Source organism: Lethenteron reissneri, chromosome 58 (assembly GCF_015708825.2).
Source record: "Lethenteron reissneri isolate LAM-NWPU_2019-01 chromosome 58, ASM1570882v1, whole genome shotgun sequence".
In the NCBI taxonomy this organism is placed as follows: domain Eukaryota; kingdom Metazoa; phylum Chordata; class Hyperoartia; order Petromyzontiformes; family Petromyzontidae; genus Lethenteron; species Lethenteron reissneri.
Window position 1 is genome coordinate 9946295 of NC_083836.1, and position 16923 is coordinate 9963217.

Consider the following 16923-nt stretch of genomic DNA (forward strand, 5'->3'; position numbering starts at 1 on the left):
GAGGGCGGTGAGGATGCAACCGTGATGATTGTCCCCGGGATGATTAGCCCGAGGGACAGGCCACCTCCACCTTAATGACGCTGGGCAGCAGCGAGGCTGAGCCCACGTGTTCTCCCTGGCTTGGCTTCCCCCGCTGCTGCTCTTGACGTTCGCTCCACTGGTCGCCTGTGCTCAACCCGCCCAGAAAATGCCCCACTTTTGACAGATTTTATAAACTAATCACGGTCGAGCCGACAGAGATGGCGCTTGGGCAGGTGGCCACCGTGCGCAACGGGTCACGTGGTGGGCAGTAGAAAGCTGCAGTGCAGGAAAGTTAATTGTTGTAGCGTACTTCAGTGCCCCCCCGCATCTGTGCTTCCTGGCTTCGCCAAACCTGTACTGGCCAGCCTGCTGAGGTATTGTAAAATAACCCCCATGACCCACATCTTGTGGGGATGCGCTCATCCAGCAGTTGCTTGATAAAGGTCTCTGCATATACAAGTACTTTACTTGGCAGATGCAGTTTTGCTAGTCCACGTTTATCGGGTTTCCATTTCAACCTTTTCTAAGAATGCCTTTTATTGGAATAATGTGTACAAGAGTGTGTGCGTGTGGGGAGCGGTCGCGTAGCGGTTCACATGCGGTGCCATGAACCTCGCGGCCTGAGTTGGATTCTCAGCCACGGTTAAAATCATTGGCCATTGTCGAAACCAGTCATTGGCTTCCCCTAGGTCGACTCAGCCTTGATTACCTGGTGAACGGCACTCGCGAGCCGAAGGCGGCCGAGGCATGGCGCTGGGCACACCGCCCCTCGTGTGCAGTGCTGCCATTGTCGGTGTTTGCGTCACAGCACTTGCCCCAGCGACGTATGTCGGCTACACGGTGGACCGTTGTGCGTGAGCCCATCATGCCCATGGTTGTGTGACTCCTGCCAGGGCCTCGCCGCCGTCACGCCGCATTGCCTGGGCTCGTGGCTGCGCAGCAGCAGGCGACTCTGCGAGCTCTGCATTGGTCAGACCCACGACAGCAAGGGTCTGGCAGAGGTATTGTGCACCACCAGAACAGTTTTTGTTTCTTGTGTTTAGTTTTGTTGTCCTTACCCTCGCACCTCCAATGAGCACGGTTAGCTACGTCCCATGCGAAATAAATTCAACATCCGTTCAACATGCATACACCACCGCCCCAGATGTTCTACATTGCTTCATTGCCGCTCTTCATTTTACTTTGTGATTGCTTTTGTCATTGTGGTGGTCCAGGCCATTAATGCCAATGGGACCCATTCCGGTCTCTTTTTTTTCTCAGCTGGTTCAACAAAAATACACAGGAGAACTTGAACTTGATTTTCAGCTGCCGAGACGATTTTGTGGGTTACAAGAGATGATCAAATTTCAGTCTTGTTTCTAAAATACGTTTTTGCTTCAAATATGTCGCCCGGATAATCCCTTGGGATGGAAGGTCTCATTTGGAAGGGTGTCCGACACAGGCAACTCTCGATCACCGATCGAGGTTGCGGATTTCACGTGTAAGTGCAGAAGTAAACACTTGTCCGCTCCTCACCCGTTGGGGGTCATTGGGATGGAAGGTCTCAATGCTCACATCACCACAAACACGTAAAAATCTAAAACTGTAAACGATTAAAAATTTTACCCAGTAAGGGCCCACTAAGCGTCCGCTAAGCGGCGTTGCCCTTTTTCGGGAGTGACCTGGCCACGAATGATACCTCTGACGAGAAGTGGCTTCTCATCGTGTGGACATTTATCACCGCAGCCAGATACTCCCAACGCGTGTTTCTAAATGTGGAGGGAAAAATCTAAGGAACCGGATAAAAATCCACGCCACCGTGGGGAGAGAGACACGCAAACTCCTCCTTATACCAAGCGAGCTAGTTAACATCTCGCCACGGTGGCAAGGAATCTGATCAGAGGATGCATTTTTCTCTTCTTGGTTCTTTCGGTAAAGTCACGTAGAAGGGAAGTAATAAAATAATAAAAATAAAACATAATAATGGTGAGAATTATTTTATTATGTTTTATTTTTATTATTTTATTACTTCCCTTCTACGTGACTTTACCGAAAGAACCAAGAAGATAAATCCCTGCAGTCACGAAAGCTTTAAATCGAGAGGATGCATTCTGCATCTTCACCCATAGTCTCTAACAAGTAAACAATAGCTTTGGATTTAATAGCCTAGTTCACGTGATTTTCATTATCTGTTTTTTTATCTGGATCAACCCTCCCCTCCCCCAATACTCTAGATAATTTATCAAATGTTGACTGGTCCTGTGTCAAGATCATGCAAATTCCTATCCCGTATTCCCTTATTCCCTGGCCCTGTCTGCACAGGTTACGTTTGTCTCCTGCACCAGGAACGGCTGGGATGAAGTCGACAAGGCCGCCTGGGAGGTGAGCTCATCGATGGTGCCCCTTGCACACCGCTCGAGTACCGCACACGCCACGTGCCTGTCCCTCGGGCTAATCACCCTGGGGATCATCATCATCATGGTGCATCCTCACCGCCCTCGTGACGCTCACACCTCATTCACATGTGCCCTATGTCATTGCCTGGGGGGGGGGAAGTGACATACACACAGGGCTGTCCGTCTCCAGTTGAGTCAGATGTTAACTCCCTCGCAGTGTACAGGAGGCGGTCGTAGGTTCCATCCCGACCCTGACGGCTGCTGCTGCTGTATATTTGGAGTTTGCATGTCTTCCCCGTGGTCGCGTGGATTTTTCTCCCGGTACTCCAGTTTTCCCCTCCACATTTAGAATCGATGTCACGCGTTTAGAGTATTTGGCTGCTGCTATACATTTCCACACAATAAGCCACTTCATTGGGCTATCATTTGTGATGGCCAGGCCGCTTCTGAAAACGACGTAGCTCAGTGGGCGTCACCTGGTTAAAATAAAAAATGAAACACACAGGGCTGTCCCTCTTCAGCTGAGTTTCGTGCCTTTTATTCTTTTTGCAACGACAGCCTGCTTTCCCAGGAAAAGCTCACCGTGTCTCTTTTTCCGGAGTGTTCTGACACTTTTTCACAATCGGGGGTAATTTTGCCATGTGTAATGGCAGCTGATTAATTTGCAGGTAATTTTTCAGCATCGAGACGTTTGGGCTATACCAGTTGCATTGTGTGTATGGTTTTTTTTTGCTATGGGAGGAAACCACAGAACAAGGAGAGAACGAACAAACAGCGCGCAGAAAGACGCCCGACCAGGGTATCGAACCCACTTCTGAGGCTGTGCCACCGTATCGCAACTTTTATTTGTTTTGTTTTAGTCTCCAAATTACAATAAAACCTCTTAAAGCCGGACTAATTGGGGTGAGAGCCAATCCAGATATGATGTCTGGCACGTTGGGCTTCAGGGTGGCGCTCCAGTAAACATGGAACGTGGTGGATCGAATCACGTTCCAGTGTTGGCCCAACGTTGCACGTTTACTTGGGCGGTGGTAATGCGCGTGACCCGTAGCCACCAGGACCTGGGCTGGATTCCCGGCTCTGGCCCAAATTTCTTGAGGGGTTTGTATTCTCTTCCCCCCGTTCTGCATGGATTTCCTCCTGGTTCTCCTGTTTCCTCGCTAAGCTATAAACACATAAAAAGTAGAGTCATTGGTGTTGACCATAAATCCCAAGTGTGGCTTTCGTCGGCAAACTGTTTATTGTTATACTAATTTGATTGTAATTTGTATTCATAATTATAACAAAAAAAATTTACACACATGAGTAACACCGAAAATTCGATTACTAGCTCGCACTGCACTGTGAACTCGGCAAACCAGCTTCTACTCATAATGTAATTGCTTTCCACGGCTAACATCAGTGGCGCGTGATATCCGAACCCCCCTTCGTCACACGCACTGACCAGCACGGTGACCTATATTCCAGTGACCTCCATGGCTGGACCAATATGGCATTTGGGAGGCTTGCGAGCCGCCCGCCGCGTCTGCTTGCGCTGGTTAACGACGCTGCGCACGCGCGCGCTTGCGTGCATGTGTGACGCTGCCGTGCAGGACGCGCCGCCGGCGATCGGCGCGCTGGTGCGGTCCCTCCCTCCCCTGGAGCTTGGCATGGACGAGGTGCTTCTGGTGACTAGGGCCGAACGAGGTTTAGCGCTGGGCAAGGGTGGAGAGCACATGGCACCGTCACCGCCCGCGGGGGAGGTGAGGCAAGACACGGTTACGGAGCGCCAGGCCCTCTACTTTCATTTTTAATTGGTATCTAAATTACGCGAGACACGATTAACCCTTTCCCAGATTTTCTTAATCGGAACGGAAAGCGGGAGGGCGTGGCACATTTTGGCGGCATGCTATCAAAGTGCGGTGGTCGTGTCGCTACGGTTCCCTGTGGTGAGTACAATGTCTTTAAAAACAACGGCGCTGCGCCTCCCTGAAGAAAATGAACGCTGAACCGCTTGCCGCGTTCCGAGATTCAAAGGTGAACGTGACCCACCCTGAAACGAAAAAGAGCTTCATAGCTCATCGGATTCCTCCAGTATAAATACAGATTCTGATTCTGAACTTGCAGATGTCTCGGAACGGGAAAGGGTTAATTGGCCATTTGTGTTTAGATTGCATCGTTCCAGTGACTTGTAAAGGTCAAGGTGCAGCGCTACATTCCTCGAGACCTCCCACACTGGCCTTAGAAGAGGTGGCAGGCAGTACCTGCACTCGAGCCCAGCGTGCACGACCTGCCGATCGACCGATTGCAATGAACCAATTTGTACTGCTGGGTGGGCAGGGGCACCCTGGGGATGCAACTGGAAGAGTGCAGTCGAACCGGCGACCTCTGGTTTGCATGTCCAGTGCGCTGACCATGACACCAGGGCAGCTTCCTATGTTTCTCAGTTAAGTCTATGACTTGGATATTCTACGTGGAAAACTGCTCACTTTTTTTTTACCAGTTTCTTTTTGCGGTTATTGCAGGTCCAGTATTGCTGACCATTACACCTGGTGGCATCCGCAGAAATGTTTATATATCTTACCGAGCTCTTGATTCACCGGTTTCTTTGTGCCCCGGTGCAAAGAATGAGACGGGGGTTGGCGGGGGGGTGGGGGAGAGGGGGGGGGCACCCTGTCACACGCCCGTGCCGCGTGTCGCGCAGGGCCACGGGAATGGCGCCATCTGCCTGTATCGCTGGCGGCCCTGCCTGGAGCACCAGCTGCACGTGGCCGCGCTCGGCTGCTCGTGGGCGAGCGACCGCCGGGTGGGCGACCGCCGGGCGGGCGAGCGCCGCGCCGGCGCCGGCGAAATGGCCGGGCCGGCCCACGGCCGCTGCACGCTGTGCGACGTCGCTACGTCCGTCGAGGCGGAAGACGACACCAACTGCTCCGTGAGCTCCATCGAGGACGACTTTGTGACGGCGTTCGAGGTGCTGGAGGACGAAGGTAAGGCGCCGCGGTTGAAGCGCTGTGGGGAGCGGTCCCCGGACACTGTTGCAGATATTAGGATCTGCAGTTTCGATGTTGAAAACGATGTTCGTGCATTGTTGTCTGCGAAGCTGGTTTGAGGGTTGGCAGGGCAGTGATCCACTGGTCTTGATAGGATGGGAACCACTGCTCTAATCCACGTGTTACTCTTTCCCAGCACGTCTCTCTCTCCCCACCCCCCCCTAAAAACCCTTCTCTGATGTTCGCCTCCAGGTGGGAGCGGCGTGGAGAGCGACCCCAGGCATGGCGGCGTTCACTGGCTGCAGGGCGGCGCTCCGGGCGGCGTGGAGGCCCCCGGACCCTCGGCCCGCGTCCCGGCCGTCCGGCCGCACGGCGGTCCCCTGGGGGGCCCCGGCGACGACTCGCAGTTGGCGGCCGGGTCGCGCTCGTCCCCCGAGCGTGGCACGGCGCCGCCCAGCGCTCCTGCTGCCGCCCCCGACCCCCGTGGCCTCGCGCCGCCGCCACCTGCCCGGCCGGGCGCCGCCGCCGCCGGCGCAGCAGCTGCACTTCTCCGCGGCGTCTCCTCTCCCGGGTCGATGTTCCGGCGGCGCCGGCAACGTCGGCGGCGACGGCCGCTCGGACCAAAGCATCCGGGGTGGAGGCGCCGACGCGGCGTTTCCGTCGCCCGGCAAGGAGCTCGGCGACTCGTCCGGCTCCGACGTGGAGCCGCAGGGGCCGTGTTCCGACTCGGAAGTCGAGACTGGGAGGCCGTCGTTCCTCAAGGACGCCGCCGCCGCCGCACGCGAGGAGGAGGCGGCGTCCGAGACGGAGGAGTCGAACGGCTCGAGCCCCAGCCCCGTCATCTTCCTGGACGAGGAGGGATACGAGCGCAGCATGCGCGCCGAGATCCACGTGCCCAGCATCCCCGCGCTGCTCGGCCACGACATCGAAGACTCCGACTCGGAGCTCGGGGAATTCTTCGACAGCCGCGAGCGCTTCGGGACGCCGGACGGCACGGGCGGCGAAGGCGGCGCGGGGGCGAAAGACCGGCGCCTGCCGGCTCCGGGGCGTGGCGCCCCCAATCCGCGGCGTTTCGATCGCTCCTTCCCACCGGCCGGGCTGCGGAAGCCGCTGCCCCGGAAGCCGACCGACGCTCCGGGTTCGCCCGTCGTGGGTCTCGTCGGGGGCTCGCCCACGCCGCCCCCCGCGGGCTTCGCCGACGGCCGGGACCCGTCTCCCCGGCCGGCGCTGCCGTCGCAGCAGCCGGAGTGGAAGCGCGCGTCGGCGTTCACGCCTCCCAACGTGCGAACCGGCGGCGGCGGCCCCGGTGGCGCCTCCACCGTGGCCGACTTGGCCACACAGATCTCGAGCAGAATCTTCCAGTCGCTGGCGCCGGTGGCGCCGAGCGCCGGGCCCGGCGAGGGGGCAGAGGGCGGCCGGGCGGCCGAGCCGGCGCCTCCGGCCACGGCGGAGGAGAGCGAACCGAACTCCGTGTCGGCGCTCGCAAGCCACATATCCAGCAATATCATGAGGTCGCTGTCGCGCGCTCACGGGGAGAAAGGCAGCGGCGGCCCCGTCCAGCGGAGAGGGAGCGACGCCGGCGATTCTCCGTACTGCGTCGCGGGTGGCGGCGGTGGCGGCGGCAGGGCTAGGAACGCTACGACGGGCCCGTATCAGCGCACCCGGCGCGAGGGCGACAAGTTGGCGAAGCTGGGCGAGTTTGCCGGGAAGCTGTCGTCCGCCGTGCTGGGCTCCGCCCTGTCGGGCCTCCCGACGGTAGCGGAGGCGCCGCCGCCGACCCGCAAGCAGCGGGAGGGCGGTGGCCGGCGGGGGCCGCACGGCCGCCGGGTTCGCTCGCGCATCAAGGCTCCCGCCTCCTCCTCGGGGCGGTGCTGCTGGGCGGCGCCCGGAGAGCTGGCGAGCGTGAGCGCGATGGCCGACGGCCTGGTCGGGGCCTGCTTTTACGACGCCATTCACGAGGTGGCGTACGGGAGGAGGCGGGGTACGGCGCCCGCCCCACGCCGGGCCGCCGGTCTCGCCGCCGGGGCCGAGAGGCTGGCGTCGCTGGTGGACGGGGTGGTGAGGGGCGCCATGCTGAGCGCGATGCAGGCCCTGCCGGACGCCTGGCACGGCCTCTACCTGGGCGCCGTGGTGCAGTTCTCGGGGGAGATGGCCGAGCAGGCCGTGTTCGAGGCCACCATGGAGGCGAGCCACCTGCCGCACGAGGGCCGCGCGTGGAACGCCGGCGGCGCCGTCGTGGACGTGTACTCGTCCGACCTGGCCGAGTCCGTGCTGCAGGAGGCCTTCATCGGCCTCTCCTGCTCCGCGAGCACATTCCCCTCTCAGGCGGCCATCAGCATTTCCTGCAACGGCCAAGTGCCGGGTACCGGTGGCCTTGCGCCGCCTCCGGAGGACGCCGGCGGGCCGTTCCCTCGCGGCCCGGACGGGCCGTGCCTCGTCGAGGCCTTCGGCAGGAAGCCGCCGAGGCGCGGTGACTTCGCGGCGGCGCCGACTCTGGTCTCGGAGAAGGAGTCTGGCTCGGAATCCGGCGACGGCACCAGCTTCTTGTCGTCGCCTCTGCCGTCCGTGGCGGGCCCTGGCCCCGAGCTGGCGCCGGTCCTGGGCCGGTACGCGGGGTCCTTCTCGTCGGCGCTGTTGCGGGAGGCTCTGAGCGCCGCGTCCACGCCGCGCTCCGCGGAGGAGTTGGCGCGGAGGCCGAGCGGCGCCGGCGTCCTCGACGGCACGGAGGCGGCGCCCGACGGCGCCCGCGGAACGGCGGAGCCGGCCGAGTTGGCCGAGCGTCTCTCCCTCTCCATCCTGCGCTGCTCCGTGGAGGAGGCCAAGGCGCGGCTGGTGCGGCGCGAGGGCTCGGAGACGCCGGCGGGGGAGGGCGGCGGCGGCGCCACGGGGACGCGGTCGCCCGCCACTCCGCCCCCGAGCCCCGTGCGGACTCCGGAGCCGTCGCTCGATCGCGATGGCCCGCGCCACCCGGGGCTCCGCCCTCCGCCGCGTCCGTCCGGCCGGACGGGGGAAACGACGGGCGGCGGCGACAGGAAGGTGATGCGGAGGCTGAGCAAGGATCTGAAGCGGGAGCTGTCCAAGTGCTTCCAGCCCACGGTGCCGCCCCCCACGCCCCGCGCCATGACGGCCGCCGAGCTGTCGGGCATGGGCCGCGACGCCGAGGAGAAGGCCGAGTTCGTGCTGCGCGTCGTGCGCTCCCTGTCAGAGGCCGGGGCCAGCAGCGAGGACGAGGCCGAGGGGGAGGGCACGCCCGTCCACCGCGACGTGCGGGCGTACTCGAGCCAGCTCGCCGGAGACATCATCTCGCTGGCGACGGAGCTCGCGTCCATTTACATCGACGACACGAAGCCCAAGGACGTGTATTTCCGCAGGGAGCAGCAGCAGAAGAAGAAGAAAGCGGCGCCGGGCGGTGCCGCCGCCCGGCGCGTGGACGTGCTGTCCCTGGTGAAGGCCCGACTGGAGCGGTCCGCCGAGGCCATGACGCGCAACATCCTGCAGTCGTCGCTGGCGGCCGCCAACCGCGGGAGCGCGTGGGCGACCGCGCCGCCGCCGATCGCCGAGCGCCCGGACAAGCTGGAAGACGCGACGGAGGCCCGGCTCCACGACTGGGCCCTCCGCCTCGCCCTGCCCGGAGGCCGCGCCGCCTGCGGCCTCACCAGCTGGCCCCACTGCCGCTACCGCGAGAAAGCCGGCAGGGTCGAGAGCCTCAAGGTTCACCTCCGGGCCTTCGCCGACGTCTGCGCCGAGGACGTCGTCGCCTCGTCGCTGGCGGCCGCCGCCAAGAGGCCGCGCGGCGGCGGCCGCCTCTGCGGCTGCCTCCGCGCCGCCTGCTGCTCCCGCTGCTGCGGCGCGGGGAAGCGGTCGAGGAGCGACAGCATCACGGAGGAATTCTACCTCTTCGTGACCCGAGGGGCAGAGGGCGCCCCCAGGAAGGCCGGGGGAGGCGGCTGCCCCTTGCATCGCCCGGGCGCTGGCAAGGCCGGCACGGCCGCATCGTCGGCGCTCGGCCGCTTCGCCGAGCGGGTGGCGAGCGACGTGCTGGCGTCGGTCCGCGCCGCGGGGGTTGCCGGCGGGCCGAGCGCGTCCCGCCACCCGGCGCCGTCTCCCCGCGTGGAGCTGTACGCCGCGAGGCTCGTCAACGTGGCGCTGTGGCAGGGCAAGTGGGAGGTGATCCGCCGGCGCGGCCCGCCGCCGCTGCCCTCGCCGCAGATGAGGTCCACGCCCCGGGCGGGCGGGTGGCCCCGCGCGTCGGGCGCGCGGGGCCGGGGACCGCCGCTCATCCGCGTGGAGGCCGAGGCGGGGTCGGCGGGGAGGCTGGAGGCGGAGGGGAAGGGGAGGGGTGAGGGGGAGGACGGGGGGAAGAGGGCGGCGAGCGACGCGACTGCCGTGGGCGAGAGCGCCACGTCGGACAGCGGCATCGTCAGCAGCTTCGCGGGCAGCAGGTGACGGTGACGCGGACCGGGCGACGCACGCCGTTGTTTCGTGTGTGTGCGCACATGCGTGCGTTGAACTTCTTTCGCACCACCGTACGTAGGCCAACGGTGCTAATTCGAGGTGCAGGGCGAAGGACAAAAAGCAGTTCTAAAGAAATGAGTTTGTCAATCTAGATGCTCATTTAAAAGTGGCATAACTCCAGCGGCTTCCTAATATCGGAAGGAAGATGGCTGCAGACGCGCACATCTGAAAGCAGACGATGCGTTGGCTAGCCAAAAAAAGAAACTGGCGACTACTCTGAGCACACACGTGGGATACAAAGCAAGCGCCTTCTTGTCCGGGGATACCGCAAGGGCATTCCGGGGTTGTTGGTTTGTTACGGCAATGGTGGTGGTGGTGGTGGTTTTGGTGTTGGCGGGGTTAGCGGCCATGTTGTACCATTTGCAGTGCGCCCCTGCTGACCCGCAATGCACGCTCTGGAGAGAGGATCTCCACGGACGCGCCGCGCGCAGGAGGAGGAGGAGGAGGGGGCAGCAGCGAGGGCAGCTCGGGCAGCTTGGGCAGCTGGGCCCAGCTGAGCAGCAAGGGGGTGGGCGACGAAAGCAGCAGTTTCCTGCAGCTCAGTGACAGGTGCTCGCAAAACTCCCACGCGGACACGTCATCTCACCGTCGTCGTCGTCATCTGCTGTGGTTTTCTCGACGAAAGTGGTGTCACGTCAAAGCAAATAAACCTCTTAGGACTGTACATAATGGTGAGTGGCACGATCCCAACTGTGAGGGGAAGTAAAGTGGGGCTTTGGCAGGACGAGTCACGGCTAGGGAGGGGGGTGGTGGGGCGGGCGATGGGGTGACGGTGGTCAAGAATAATGACGGAGCGACGGCCAGGGCATGGAATGCATCCTGAGAGGACGTTCAGCGGGGAGACGGAGAGCGGTGAGATCAGGGAATGTGCAGGTGCTGGCTGGATTGTTGAATCGCCGGGTCATGTGAGATCATTATCGGAATCTTTATTCATCCTGGAGAAATCCGATGAGCTGTGAAGCTCTTATTCATAGCTGTCCGGATGGCGGTGCCTTGGGGAGGCCTCCATCCAGCAGTGGATTGACCAAGGCTGATGATGACGACGATGATGTACATTATCTGATATTGACATTAAAAATCGAAAATGTTGTAATCCGGAACGCACCCCCAGTATAAACGTAGGCGTGTGTAGAACAGTCACGAAGGGTGGGATGGCCGCACCAATTCTCGGCCACCTTTGTCTCCCCACGCCATTGCTGCAACACGCATCCTTGACCCACTGGAGCCTCGTGCCTTCATCACTCACTCGCCCACCATGACTCCAATCCCACGCTCCCCACCCCTCCTCCATTTCTCCTCCACCTTCCTGCGTTCCCACTCCCTCTCTCCTTCGTTCCCACTCCACCCTCCTCCCCCCTCCTTTGTTCCGCCTCTTTCGCTCCCCCCCCACCCTCCTCCCCCCGTCACTTTGCTGCCGGCCCCCAGCAATGGGGCTGGCAGCAGCTGGAGCAGCGTGGCCACAGTGGACGTCGAGGGCTCCGACGAGAGCTTTTCCTTCCCCACCCTCTCCACCAGGTGCCCGCGCGCACTCCCACACGGGTACCTACGCACTCACACGTGCGCATGTCCACACGTGTACCTGCGCATGCTCACGCGCGCACCTGTGTGCGTGTACCCACGTGCTCGCGCGTAGCTGCACGTGTGTACCCGTGCGCTTTCCCGCACGTGCACCCATGCGTGCACCCGCTCGTGTACCCGCATGCATGTACCCGTGTGTACCCGTGTGTACCCGCGTGTACCCGCGTGGGTGCTGTCGGCTCTCCCCCTGCATGGCTTCCCCTGCAGTATTCGTCGTCAAGTCATCGCATGGCAGTATCAGCAGCAGCAGCGGGGGGAGTGCTTTTTCCTCTAGTGCATGTTGATCCTGTGTGCGCGTGCATGCCTGTGGGAGCGGTAGTGTCGCGGTTAGCACTACGCTGCGCTACGAACCTTGCGACCTGAGTTCGATTCCCGCTCATGGCCAACCCCGGTGACGATTACCTGAACCGGTCCTGGGCCTCCCCGTGGTCGAATCGGCCTCAAATGAGTACCTGGTGCGATGTGTAAACATCGCCACTAGGGAGACAAAGGCGGCCGGGTGTAGTGTTGGCTACCCACCCCCTCGTGTGACGTGCCGGCCTTCATAAGTGCTCGCTAACAGCACTTGCCCCAACAATCTGTGAAGGCTACGCGGGGGGCGGGGTCTTTGTGCGTCTGGTTACCGAGCGTCGCGACGACGGCGTGGTTGTCTTAGTTGGTGCGTCTCCCCGTGCGAGCCCTGCCGCCGTCTCTGTGCCAGCTGCCGCCGCTTGCGCCGCGTGGGGCCACTGCACTTCGTGTAACAACGTCGGCAAGCAGACAATGTCCCCCTCGCATTTCCGCCTCTCCACATTGCGTCATTTACACATCCCGTCAGCCACGAAGCCTCTTGGGAGCGCAGAATTCCAGTGGCGTTGGTACAATACAAGCAAGCTCTGGATACGGTTTTGACATCGAGTGTCCTGTCAGCAGTCAGGCTTGGCTGAAGCGACGCTGACGAACCCCTAGACGTCGTTAGGCAAGGATCCCCTCCCTTTTAAACACGGGATCCCAGTTCGACGCAGAATAACGGCTAGCGGCGTCGTGTGCAATCCGAGCTGTGCAGTGGCCCCCGCGTGGCAGCGTCGCCGGCCTGCGTGCGCTCAGCGTGCACCGCACCGCACTGCACCGCATCGCACCGCACTGCGTACCGCGCGGTGGAAGACGCCTTCGGCCGTGCTCGCGCCGCACGGCACGCCGCTCTCCCGCGCTGCGCTGGTCTGGGCGGCAGGGCAGGCCCCCAGAGCCTCCTCGTGACTGCCCCGGCCTCCTCATGTCGCGAGTGACTTGTGGCGCGAGCGCGGCCGCAGCTGGTGCCACCGGGGCCGCGCGCTCTTCCGCCGCCGGCTTCCGATGTAGCCGGCACAGCGTCTCCCCCCCTGGCCCCGTTCTCCTGCCCCGCCCCCGCACCCCCCCCCCCCGCACCCCCCCCCCCCGCCCCCACCTCCTGGGTCAGACGCCCGGCTCCCGGTCGCGCTGCCCTCCTCCGCCGTGCCGCGCGTTGCTTGTTCGCGATGCCCGACGTTCCGCTGCGCGTGCCGGGAAGCCGCCTCGAACCGGCTCCATTTCCCCCCGCCCCCCACCGACGGAGCTCTCGGCTCGCGGAGTGGAATGTCACTGTCCCCCGCCGACGGTGACGAGTGATGGACACCGCCGTTGTCCCCCCCCCCCCCCCCTTGCGTGCGTGCGAGCAGCGATCCGCAGGGGGCCCCGGAGAACACTCGGCCCACGGGAGCCTCCGGGACAGGTAAATGCGAGACGCAGGTTCGCGCGTGCGGGCAGGCAGGGCGGCCCGATGGGGGGGGGGCGGCGGGTAACACTCACGGCAAGGAGGACCCGGGTTCGATTCCTCACTCTGGAATCTTTCGTCGTGGAGTTTTGTGTCTTTCCTCCGTGTTAAACACACACAGTGCCACCGGTGTTGGCCAAACATCTCGGTGTAGCAGGGCGCTCCTGAATAATACGCCTTTGGGCGTGGCTTTCCTGGGTAAATAGCTGATTATTGTTATTGTTATTATTCCATTACGATTGTGTTGGTAAGAGTGGGAGGAGCCTTTTCCTCACTGAGGGCCGAATCGGACTTACAGAATCGGAATCAGAATGTTTATTCTGGAGGAATCTGATGAGCTGTGAAGCTCTTTTTCACAGATGTCCAGGGTTGGTCGGGTCAGAACGCGACAACAACAAACAGCACAGAAACTTGATACGTGTGCAAAGTATAGGAAATGTTAGCAAATCACTAAAAATAATACGAATAAAACTAAACTGTTTTTATTTTATTTTACAGATTAAGGCCCACTGAGCTATTTGTGGCCTGGCCACAAATGAAGTGACTTAACACGCGGTTATTTATAGTAGCCACACGCACACCTTGGCGTTATCCAGTAACGCCGCAAAGAACAAGTGCCTGAATGTGCTAATATTAGAAACCCGGCGCTGCCAGGTTAGTACGGCTCAAACGCTTGCAGCGACGGATGCGCATCACGCATCGGCTGTTTCGATGTGGTAGGCTTCGTGCATCTGCGGCTCACACGAAGTGAGTGAAATGTTGGTGGAGGACATGCTGATGTTGCTGCTAATCAATGTGATCATTCCTGAAAACGTTCTGCCACTGGTGATGGTCAGCGCATGCTCACGTCATCGCCGGCGCTGCCGATGCCGCATCTGAACTTCCCCTTCCGCCGTGAGCAGCGGTTAGCGCGCTGCGCTGTCACGTTGTGTCACCTGCCGCGCCGGGAGATTGACTCGAATTGGCGACCTCTAGATTGCAATCGCGGTGCGCTCACTGCGGTGACTACAACCACGGCAGCGCCATCCCCGTGTCGCTCGGTTCAAGAGGTCAACAGGAACACGCGTGTTGTTCGACACGCGTGTCCAGGGTATGTGGAGCGGTTAGTGTAGCCGGTGAGCTCCGCTGCTGCCCTCCGAACCCGGCTACGACCCGAGTTCGATTCCCGAGTATCTGAACCGGTCCTGGGCTTCCCCTAGGTCGACTCGGCCTCAAACGAGTACCTGGTGCGGCGTGTAAACTTTGCCACCGGGCAGACGAAGGCGGGCCGGGCGTGGCGCCAGCCACCCACCCCCCGTGCGCCGTGCCGCCCCCCTTCGTAGGCGCTGCTGCGCTAACAGCTCTTGCCCAAACGGTGTGTTGAGGCTACATGGTGGATCTCTTGCCTTTGGCTTTGTGCGCTCGTGTCGTGTTTGCGCCCAGCCGTGTGGAAGCAGGACCTGCTGGTGCACACCGTGTGGCCACGCTGCTCGGGCCTCCGGGCCGAGGAGGCCGTGCTGGTGCTGTGGGCCGTCGCGTCCGCCCGCGGCGTCGCCCGCTTGCGCGTCACCGAGTCTCAGCTGCCAGATCCGCAGCAGGTAGGGCGGGGGGAGGGGGCTCCCGGGGGGGGGGGGGGTGAGGGCCGTGGGGTGGTGGGGATAGGAGGAGGAGGCGTTGTGCTTGGAGAGGGTTTCAAGTTTATTATTTTTTTTCACGTGGAGGCCAGGATAGAGGAGACTCATTCACGAAGGTGATCTGGGCCGCCAACATTACAACAGCGGAAACACGAACTACAGAAACTAACGAGTAGAAATGGTTCTGTATGGTAGTGAGTGGTTCTGTGTGGTAGTGAGTGGTTCTGTGTAGTTGTGAGTGGTTCTGTATGGTAGTGAGTGGTTATGTGTGGTTGTTAGTGGTTCTGTGTGGTAGTGAGTGGTTCTGTATAGTAGTGAGTGGTTCTGTATGCTGTCGTGCGCTTTTTGCAACTCTGTTTCATCTCTGTGTTGCTCCTTCTGCTGCTGCTGCTCCTGCTGCTGTCCCAGCTGCAGGCCCTGGTGCGAGCCGCCCGGCGCCGCCTGTGGACCGTGGGGGACCTGGTCCGCTCCCTGAGCCGGCAGCGCGAGGCGGCGGACGCGGAGGAGGAAGAGGAGGAGGGGAAGGGGGAGGAGGGGGTGGTGGTGGTGGAGCCCACCGGCGACCCGGAGCACCACGCCTCCCTCTTCCAGCGGCTGCTGGGCCTCACCTAGCAGCCCGAGGGGGGGGGGGGGGATCGTCGTCCCTCCCTCCCTCTCCCATGCCCCCCCCGTCACCTCCCCCCCCCCCCCTGTCCCGTCACGCACCCCGCTCTGGCTGGGACCCCACCTGGTCAAGGTGGCACACGCGGCGGGGGTGGGGGCGAGTGGGGGGTGGGGGCGAGTGGGGGGTGGGGGCGAGGGGGGGGTGGGGGCGAGGGGGGGGTGGGGGCGAGTGGGGGGTGGGGGCGAGGGGGGGGTGGGGGCGAGGGGGGCGTGGGAGCGAGGGGGGTTTGGAGGCGAGGGGGGGGTGGGGGTGGTGATGGCCCCCCGGGTTCCTGTTCGGGCGTCAGGGCCGCTCGCTGAGTGTTTGTGCGGAGACCGAGTATTACCACGGAAACCAGGTGTTTCCACGGATACCAAAGTGTGCCAAAGGATACCAGGGGCTGCCACGGGTACCGGGTGTTTCCACGGTTACCAGGTGTTACCATGGATACCCGGGTGTTCCCATGGACGCCGAGCGTTCCCAAGGGTTACCGGGTGTTCGTTCGGATTCAATTCGACAACCCACACGCTCGGACCGATCGCGCGGCTTGAGACTCCCGCGCGCACCCTCACCTCGCTCCCAACTCCTCCCGAATGTAACGCCAGGCCCCACCCGAACCCTGACCCTCGGTGGATCTAACCCGACCACAGTCCCTAATACTTGACCTCGACCCGAACCCCCCTAACTGGACCAGGCCCCCTAACCCCTCGTCCCAGCCCCCCGCTCGTGTGCAATGCTTGGGGTGAATCGAGCTCTGGCTGCGTTAGGGTCTCCTACATCTCTCGGCTTCGCCATTTCACACTTTGCTGTCGTGTTTCACGCGCACAGGTGGTTTAATAAGCTCTCGTACTTGGGGTGTCTGTGCGTTGTTGCGTTGCGCGTGCGTGCTGTGCGCTTTTGGAACCCCCCTCTGTGCCCCCTCCGCTCTCGTCGGTTCTGGACCAATTGCCCAGTGCTCCTGCTGTTGTGGGTTCCCGGGGCAGTGCGTCGATTGTCAACAAACAGGTTAAAGGAAGGCGCAGCCCTGCGAAGTGCTCGCTCACGGCACTGCTGGCAGAAGTGGAGATGAAGGAAAGAGGTCCCTCCAGGGAATATTTTTTGGCCTTCACTCCCACACTGGACCAGACATCTTGGGAGAGGCAGGAGCACCCAGATTTGACCCCACTTTATGCGCCCTTACCGATAGACTGTGGTGGTGAACCCATTCGTACTGCTGGATGCACGGAGGCGACGGGGGGGGGGGGATTTAAGAATATTTGGTCGTAAAGGAAAGGCGGCCGCGGAAGCCACGACCACTTTTACGGCTTCTGGGTTTTTCTCGGGATCCTCCAATTTCGTGATGGGAGCACTGGTCGTGCGCAACGCAGCTCCTCGCCGCAGAGTAGCGCCCCGCAGAGTAGCGCCCCGCAGAGTAGCGCCCCGCACGGGGGTTGTCTGCTCC

At 61.8% G+C, this 16923-nt stretch overlaps 1 protein-coding gene across 2 annotated transcripts; it reads left to right on the plus strand.

Moving 5' to 3' along the window:
- Positions 1-5186: 5186 nt before the first annotated feature.
- AKAP11 (A-kinase anchoring protein 11) lies at positions 5187-15593 on the plus strand. 2 transcript variants are annotated; one of them, XM_061575577.1, is made up of 7 exons: positions 5187-5362; positions 5618-9807; positions 10247-10429; positions 11306-11395; positions 13132-13184; positions 14649-14803; positions 15248-15593. In XM_061575577.1, exons 2-7 carry the CDS (start codon positions 5648-5650, stop codon positions 15449-15451), a joined length of 4845 nt encoding a protein of 1614 aa, XP_061431561.1. In that variant the 5' UTR covers positions 5187-5362; positions 5618-5647; the 3' UTR covers positions 15452-15593. The 2 variants fall into 2 exon arrangements, with proteins under 2 accessions (XP_061431561.1, XP_061431562.1); XM_061575578.1 differs by lacking the exon at positions 11306-11395.
- Positions 15594-16923: the final 1330 nt, after the last annotated feature.

Coding starts and splice junctions, on each gene's coding strand:
- AKAP11 (XM_061575577.1), top strand. CDS start 5,648: ATGGCGGCGTTCACTGGCTGCAGGGCGGCGCTCCGGGCGGCGTGGAGG. Junction 9,808..10,246: donor AGCAGCTTCGCGGGCAGCAG/GTGACGGTGACG, acceptor TACCATTTGCAG/TGCGCCCCTGCTGACCCGCA. Junction 14,804..15,247: donor AGCTGCCAGATCCGCAGCAG/GTAGGGCGGGGG, acceptor CTGCTGTCCCAG/CTGCAGGCCCTGGTGCGAGC.